General features: G+C 45.4%; 1 protein-coding gene across 1 annotated transcript; it reads right to left on the bottom strand.

Moving 5' to 3' along the window:
• Window positions 1-4,324: 4,324 nt before the first annotated feature.
• Window positions 4,325-6,446, bottom strand: LOC126534569 (amine sulfotransferase-like). Its single transcript, XM_050181837.3, has one exon. The coding sequence runs from the start codon at window positions 6,172-6,174 to the stop codon at window positions 5,200-5,202; it is 975 nt and encodes a 324-aa protein (XP_050037794.1). The 5' UTR covers window positions 6,175-6,446; the 3' UTR covers window positions 4,325-5,199.
• Between the last annotated feature and the right edge of the window lie 2,313 nt (window positions 6,447-8,759).

Here is an 8,759-nt window from a genome sequence, read left to right as displayed (position 1 = left end):
TCTTTGTCTCTTTTGACGGGAAATCGCTTTTCAAAAGTGTGCCAACAGAACTGGCCGTGGGTGTATGCAAGAGCGCTGTGGAGTCGGATGCAACTCTACCCGAAAGAACCCTGTCGATGCAGAAGACCTGGCGTGGCTGTTGCAGTTCCGTTTGTCAAACACGTACTTTAGTTTCCAAAATAGTTTCTACAAGCAGGTTTCTGCAGCTTCTATATCGGTAACCACCGCTAATTTGACAATGGAAGCACTTGAAAGTCGAGCGCTCTCTTCATTGAGCCCTGCATCGAAGGCATTTTTTCGCTACGTGGACGACTCTTTTTGCATCACTCACAAAGAAGCAGTTCAGTGGTTCACTTCGCACCTGAACAGTATGGAATCAGTGATACAGTTCACGGTAGAAGAGGAAGTCGACGGCAAGCTCCTGTTCCTTGATTTGCTGATTGAAAGAAAGGGGTCTAGTTTGTCGTTCGGAGTCTTCATAAAGCCAACTCACACAGGACGCGACTTGCATTTCGGCTCTACGCAACCTGCTTCTTATAAAAGGGCAGTCGTTTCCACGCTTCTACAGCGCGCAGAGAAAAGCTGCACAAGACAGGAAGACTATACGCTGCCGACGTAAGCGGGGTACGGCGGGAACCATCAGCCTGTGGCTACCCGTGTTCTTTCTCGAATGCTGTTGAACGACAAATGGCACGTCCACAGTTACCCTATGCTGCCCCTAGTAAAAAGCGCGCCGGAATACCATATATCCCGCACACAAGTGAAGCTCTAAGCCGTGTTCTGCGTTCTTACAATGTTCAAGTGGCACAGATTCCAAACCAGAAACTACGACAATCGCTCGTCAATGTTAAGGACAAATTACCAAAACAGAAATTCCCTGGTGTTGTGTAGGTTTTCCCATGCTCGGATTGTGACTACGTGTATATTGGCGAAATTGGTGACTTTGAATGGCGTCTTAAACAACACAATTAGGATGTGAGAAAAGAAAATGTGAAATCCAGTGCTTTGGCTAAGCATGCCGCTTCAAGCGGCCATGTAATCGACTGGGGGAAAGCACGTATCCTTGCCAGAGAAAAATGGCTATCTCGACGTCTTTATCTTGAGTCGCTCATGATTCAGACTACGCCACACACTCTGAACTGGCGGGATGGCATTCTGCCCTCGGTGTATGCGCGCTGCCTGCGTCACGTGTTCAAGACTATATAAACGAGCTGATCGAACACTTGTGTTTATTTTGGCTGTGAACAAGGCTCGTGTGTGGGAGCCGAAAGGTCTTCCTTTCTTTAAAATTTTGCTTTGTTGAGCGTAGTGCCACGGGTTTTTGTCTACCTTTTCACGACCTACAGAAATGATAGTGTCGGTCTATAATTTGACTATACGAGAAAACACAATTATGTTGGGAGGAAACTCAAACATAAATCCTTTTCCCAGCTGCCGTTTGAGGTCTGTCTTAGCTAGCGTCCTTGTATATGCTCCCGCAGGGAGCAGTGTTGCGCATAGGTCCGCCAGTATGTTCCAGCTATGCAGTGAAGCCACTTCTCGCGCGCGTAGGAGGCAAATGCCACGCGGTGTTCTATTTTCTTTTTTGCCTGCTGGTCGCGAGCTAGATTCGCTAATTATTCGCAAGCGCTGAGCGAGGCGGCACTTTTTAATGTAGTCTGCGCTCGAAGCATTGGAGTAGCCGGAATGGGGCAGGGTTCGAACTCTCCGATATATTGTTTATATGTACATATATACACATATAGAAACACACGCACGAACGTACATATCGGTTGAAAAACTTGCTTAAAACGGCCTTGTACAACGCATTTTATTATTCAAAAGTTACATTCAAGCAATTTAAATTAGCTGTAAGATGTGTGCGCTCCGTGACCCTGACGGTTGCTTTGACATCGGTTGTCTTCACACTGTACTTCACAGCATCGGGGATGTTACATTGTTTACAGTGAGCTCATAAAATACTTGTTCCTTTTCTTATTTTACGAACCTGATTTGAATGGATCTTTACCCACTGCGTTCAGCACTTTCGCCAAGTATGTTCGATTGGGGAAGCTTTGCAAAGGTAGCAGTAAATAAATTTACCAAACCCTATGGAACGTGGGTTCTCGAACTCGGACGTGGCCTTCACGAAAGACACCGAGACCACAAAATCCAAGCTTTACAGTCTTTTTCCTGCAAAGCTAAGGCAGCTCTGGCCAGTGAGCGTTCTGAGGGCACGCACGAAAAATCAAACCGTACCACCCGCAATGTCTTTCTCCCAGCAGCCGGCGAGACGCGTCCCATGGACCATTGCAATCAATTTTAATGTGAGATATAAAAAGCTGCGAGTGAATTATCAGACAGCTCAACAACCGAAAGGCGAAGATGTTGGAGTGACTAGACTCCATCACGCGAGTCTGAACTCACTGCTTTCTTATTATGGCTTTTGGACAAGTCAGTAATACGAGGAGCTGTGAGGAAGATGAAAGGATGGAACCGTAGCATTTTATCTGCTTAAAGGTCACGGAAATACCATCGCCACATTAACATTACACCAAGTGCGCGCTTCAGAATTTAGCTTTTCTGTGAGAAGTACCGAGAACTAGACAACAATCAGGGATAATGTGGACCAAGAGCTTTTGCATTGCTATGGAAATCAAACTAATCGTGTTCTTTTGAATTGTACTGCATGTGTAACCGCACGACTCGAAAGTAAAATGCCGAATTCCAGTGGCCATCTCCGTTGTTGTACAAGTACAATAGCAAAGTAAAAGACCACTAGATTCCGCTAGTAAAGTCATTGCTTATTCACCGTGCACACGCAGGCTATACAAAGTTGAGGCGTTTCGGTAAATCATTTACGCCACTTAGCTTACAATAGGTGTCTAAAGTTGACTAAAATATGTTGACTTTAGCAACATTGCATGAAAAGTTAGCGATAATTTAGCGACTTTTCTGCTAAGCGCTTTAAAACCTTAAGACCTCATAATTTGCGACCAACGACACCGTCTGCCTTCGAATGCTTCCCGCTCCTTTGCAGCTATGTAGTGTTTGATACTTTTTGGCGGACGGTTGTGAAAACGCGCTTGAACCCCTCTGAACACTGCTCACAAGCCATGCTGACAGAACGTGTATGCATCATGCTGCTTCACGTTCCGTAGTGTGAGCCAGAATGTATCGGGGGGGGGGGTCTGCCTAGGGCTCCTCCTTCTGGATCTTCCAGTGGGTTCAAATTCTCTGCCTTTGTCATGCAAAATATTTGTCTGTGTGGTAAAGCTGCGATCATGCTTTCTATTTACGTCGTTGCGAAGGCCTGCGCTGCTCTAAAGCTTTGCACTGGAATGTTTAACACCGCGAAGAGGCTTACGGTTTATAGACGCCTTTCGGCACTGTGGCATGGACACCGCAATTTTTAATCCAGTGGACATGCCGCAATAGCTGATGTCTAAATTCCGGCAACGGCTCCCATTGATTACCAAAAACGGACCCCGAATGCTATGTTTTGCGGACAGAATGCGCCGGAAGCGACTGCAGTAGCCGGAAACACGTTGTGAGCGCCATGATTTGGACATCACCTATATAGCCTGTTGTTAAAATCCCCAGTCGTGGAGTGGCAGTACGGCCAGAGACAGAGCCTTTCAGGGCTTTGCACTCCTTGCGCTAGCGTGTTAGCGTGTAAGCGGCCAACCTTTTCGATAAACGATTTGAGTTGAAGCGAGGCGTATGCTTGCGTGCATTGTGCGCGCTGTGTTCTCGAGGCTCTTGGGTTGAAGCGATAGAAATTTATATTACTTGAATGCCTCTATGTCATTTTTAAGGGTACTTTTCGCTTAGCACAGCCACGTCGTTAACAGGAGTACTTCATGTGTTATCGTTCATTGATCCTTCATTAATATGTACTGTGTTCACTTATTTTTTGGGCTCGCTGTACTCGGACAACGGACACTCAATGACTACCTTTGGCGAGCACAAACTACTGGTCAATTTCTGATGAAGCTTTTTGTTGTCTATGGCCGAAACCCTGCAGTCATCAGGTTATGCAGGTCATAGAGGATTTTCTGGGAAACAACAAATTTGATGTGCTGTTCTAAAGCATGCTTCAGTTTTATTTCTTTATTGTTGTGGCGCAGCAACTTTACCCTCCAAATTGTCATGCTCCGCATTTACTCCATTTATTCTCGTTCATCGGTCATTTTTGCCAGGGCGAACTCTGATTAGCTGGCTTGAAGACACTGCTTCTAGTCGCCCTTCCAGTATTTCCTTTTTAATAAATGCATATTTTTCTCTTTCCTTGTGATTGAGTAACTTTAAGAATAGCGAACGACCGCGAGGAGGAGGAGGAATGAACATTTATTGTGAAAAACAGCAAGAAAGTGTTCTTTCTTCATCCTAGGTGGGCGGCTGTCTTAGTCCATAAAGCCGTTGGCTAATGCCGCAGCCTGGGCCCGGTCCACCAGACTTCGGTGATCTTCCAGGCTCTGTGCCTTTAACATTCCCTCCCACGTTTCCTCGATCGCTTGTGGCGGATCATCTTGACTGTTTTTCTCGTGTTGTGGGCACACCAACATCATGTGTTGGAGGGTGTCTGGTACATCACAATATCTGCATGGGTATGAGAATTTGGTGGGGTGCATCCGGTGCATGATAATTCCATCGACATACGTATTCGTTTGTAGTCTACGGAGGGCGGTGGCTTATTCCTTGCTTAATCTTGTATGTGGTAGAGTATATAGTCTTCTTTCCAGTCGGTCATGGTGCAATATTACGACTTAATTGATGGGAATTTCCTCTACGAAACATGTCTCGCGGCAAAAAAACATGTCTTTTAGAAACCAGCAACTAGGCCAACAAGCAGTCATGTTGCAACAAGAAGTGCAAAAGCTGAGAGGATTGTGGTTTCACTCAGAAAAACATTTCTCTGACGATTCTGGTTTAATAACTTTTTTTATTCTATGAACGCATATTGTTTTACTTGCAAACTCTGAACGACTCCTATTGTGTAATAATGAATTCAGTAGTGCAAATACAAAATTAATTGTGTGTTTACCAGCCACGCAACCACATTTTTGTAATAACGTGGCCGACACCTATCATTAGGTGCCCTAAAGGCTTCCACTATTTAAAGACAGTCCCTCTCCCGCACCAACGTTATGAGCCCTAAATTGGCTCCGGCGCAAGCCACTACCGTGGCTACGTTAACTTTATTACACGGTGCTCAGATTAGTTGACAGGAATGTCTGGCCAAAGGCTCATCACGTCGGTTCCAGCTGTCTTCGAAGCAATGTACCGCTTCATCTTAGTTACGTGATCATCGCTAAAGTGCTCTTTCCAGTCGCCTACGATGCCCTTTCGCGCGAAGTTTCCCTTCATAGGTTTGGCGAAGAATGTTTTGAAAGCCTCGAGGCTCTTCAGCAATGTCGGGTGCCACTCTTTTGCCTCTGAAGACGGGTCACTATTGGAGCTATGCTCAGCCGTGTCATTTTTTGTCTTGTCGGCATCGTACTTCGAATTCAGAGGGCGCTTCATGTTTTCGAAAGAAACGGCCTCCACGATCTTGTCTAGTAAGGCTGCGTCCTCGCGAAGGTTAGCTCCGTAAGCATCACCCATGAACTCTGCCACGCGAAGTATCCAAGCTCTCGTGTCCTGCTTGATGTCTTCGAAAGTGACAAACAGCACGTTAGCGTCATTGCGATGTTCATACCACGACAAGAGGTGGTCGAAGTAGTCACCGAAGTCCACTTTACCGTTGACAAACTTGTCGAGAAAGTCATCGAATGTTCCGTTTTCGTAGTGGTATATAGCGAAGTTCCTGGTGTGGTGATAGAAGGACACGCAGCAGTCGTACGGGTTCCTGGAAACGTAGATGTACTTGGCATCGGGTGAGTAAGGGTGCAGCCAGAAGGGCAGGTGGGTCTTGAACGCTCCGGGCTTGAGAGCGTGAACAGCGGCGTCGGCTCCTTGGATCTCGAGAAATGGTAGGCGCAGTACGGCGTCCGTTTTGTCGTCGGGCACGTTGCCGTCCATGAGGATGTTGTACACTATCTGCTGCATCCAGGAGGTGCCGCATTTGGGGTAAGTCACGATGAACAGGTCTTCCGGTTGCGGTTTGTAGGCGATGGTTGATCGGACAGCGTCTTCGGGAAAACACTTGGCAATGTGAAGACCCTCGATGTACGTGAAGGCGTCGCTGGCCATTTCGGCTATATCTCTTTCAGGGGACCACTTTGCTTGAGCTGGTGCACAGAACTTGTGGCGAACCTGCAGATTGACCGCATGGGCGAAGAAATGTTCAGTTATGATTGATCGCTTGTCACACAACCACAAAGTCTGCAAAACTGGACTCCAAGAGGAGGCTTCAACTTAGGGGCAACTCTTATGTCTCTATTGAAATACATGGGAGACGCAGTAATGCTATCGCTAGGCCAACTTAGGAATTTATTTAAATAAACATTTTCTTGCATTTAATAGACAAACCTACGTTCTATGGAGGGCAGGGAGCAGAATTTTTATTCAGGCTTGAGAGATGTTAGAAAAATTATTGAAATCGCATAAGTTAAAAAAATTTAAGCCCTAAGTTAACAAATTCGTAACAGAGCAACAATAATATCACATTTCTGTAAAATGCATCTGTTTGAGCATCTAAACTAATTTTGAAACGTGAGTGTGCAGGTTATGTGAAATTGTTGCAAAATTTGCGTAAGTCGTAGCAAGTCCTATGCACATATTTGTGGCAAATTGCAAAGCGGTGTACATTACTTCAAGTGTGTCTTTACATATCTCTATATGTGGAATTTACATAATTGTCGTATCTTTTTTATTTCTGAGTTACACAGCTAGCTGTTACTTTGCGCTTAAGCATTTTCTCATCGTTTGATTTCCCACAAACATATTTAACAAACCGATATACTGTATTAAAAACAGAAACGTGAAGTCGCTGACATTCCATATTTTTAAAAAAGAAACAGCAAACATAATCGAATTTGGTGCAGTGGAACCTTGCTCTGCTTAAGACAATGTTCAACTGAAACGTTCATTGGCAGACGCGATTTTTGCAGAAAGATTGAGAACATGTTTCAGAACGAGCAAAAATCCAATAAAAACACGAAGTAAACGACTTTTGGAAAGACAGCAAGTCGCTTTAATTTTGCTTGTTGGTAAAAATTTTGTTGTTTGTAATTTTGTTGTTGGTAAAATTACACTACTTCCCAGCAGTTCTGTAGATTGCTCAGTGGACCTAATTGCTCATTTCGCTTGCGTAAATCAGAGCTGGACGCTGATTTACCAATGACGAAAGACTTCCTGAACGTGTCCGACAGAGTGAATGTCATCCGTGTAAAAAAAAAAAAAAAAGGAGAAAGGAACCTTTCATGGCAGACTTTTTTCGGAGAATGAGATGAGCACGAGTGTTAGTGTATCTGGTCACTACAAATTTCGTGCTGCATATGGTGAATGGCGTCTCCCCAGGCTTTTCCTTCAGCTCTCTCAAAACATCGAGGCGGTCGGCTGAGACTCCTATAATGGGCGCTGCAACGTGTACAGCTCTGCAATTGCCAATGCGTTCCACGCGCGGTGACGCAGTGGGATGAAAATTATTTTGCACAGTCATTATCCTTGCAAATGCGCCCGACCCTTGAGGATCTAACAAAGAACACGTGAAGGCTTCATGCGTGTACCATGCAGACGACCATGCTACACGCTGTGGAAGCTTAGTAGATACGGTGATGCACTGCTAAGCTCGAGGTCATGGTTTCAACCTTTGCCCCGGCGGCGGTAGTGTTCAGATGGGGGCAAAATATAAGAACGCTCGTGTACTTAGATTTAGGCGCACGCTAGGGAAACACAATATTCACATGATACGGAGTACCCCATTACAGTGCGCCGTAATCATATCGTGGCTTTGGAACGTGAAACACAAAAGTTAACTGTAATTTAGTTAGACAGCAAAGTGTTTGGACTCATGGTATATTATGTGAAACGATAATGTTGGGCATATACGGGCACAGTTACGTATGCGTGACTAATTAATAGTAGAAGACAGAGAAACCGCGCAATAAATAAGGTACGTACCACTTAATTTTCTCGTTCGTCTTTGAGGCTACGTTCGAATGACAAACTCTAGTAAAGTCGCTCACATTTCTATTTTATCGAAGCTTTCTGACCACTCTATTTGTTGGCGTGCTGAAGCAGCTCCTCGAGGACGACTTGGTGCTCTGCGCGTTGGTCAGTGAGTTGATCAGACCAAGCTTGCCTGCGACTGACAAGTAGCGTTTGACACACCGACGCCGCAAGATGCAGCAAGATGCATCATTTACGTGCAAGCGATTTCAGTGGTATTATTTGTGTGCGATAGGAAGCATTTGTACGTAATCGAAATACAGGAGGGTATGCTTACCGTAGAAGTGATTACCAAAGCTTTTTCCCAAAAAGTTTCAGGAAACCCCAACGGCTGCAACTAGTGAGGTTTGGTGGGTGTTTCAGGAGCAAGCGCTTGCAAGGCAATGCGTCTAGTGCATGCTGGCGATGGCTGCTTAGGGTCTTATCTAAAGGCCACAGCTGTTGTTTTCGAAGCGCTTCCTCCGCTTCAGCCAGATCACCGGTGCGACTGTATCAATTTATCACTGGGGAGCTAGCTTTCCAATTGGAACCAGGACGCGTTTGAAACGGCGTACACCTTGGATTGAAGCTCCTATTCAAGAGAAGGACGTCAAGGTAATAGGAAAACTACGCTACCCTTATCGTCGATACATTTTCTCAGAACAGCTTTCGGAACTGGGACGCAC

Source organism: Dermacentor andersoni, chromosome 7, assembly GCF_023375885.2.
Source record: "Dermacentor andersoni chromosome 7, qqDerAnde1_hic_scaffold, whole genome shotgun sequence".
In the NCBI taxonomy this organism is placed as follows: Eukaryota; Metazoa; Arthropoda; class Arachnida; order Ixodida; family Ixodidae; genus Dermacentor; species Dermacentor andersoni.
Note: the sequence above shows the minus strand (reverse complement) of the source record. Positions and strands in the feature narration are given on the sequence as shown.

What these genes read in the sequence shown, in the direction of transcription:
- LOC126534569 (XM_050181837.3), bottom strand. Translation starts at nt 6,174, where the DNA reads ATGGCCAGCGACGCCTTCACGTACATCGAGGGTCTTCACATTGCCAAG.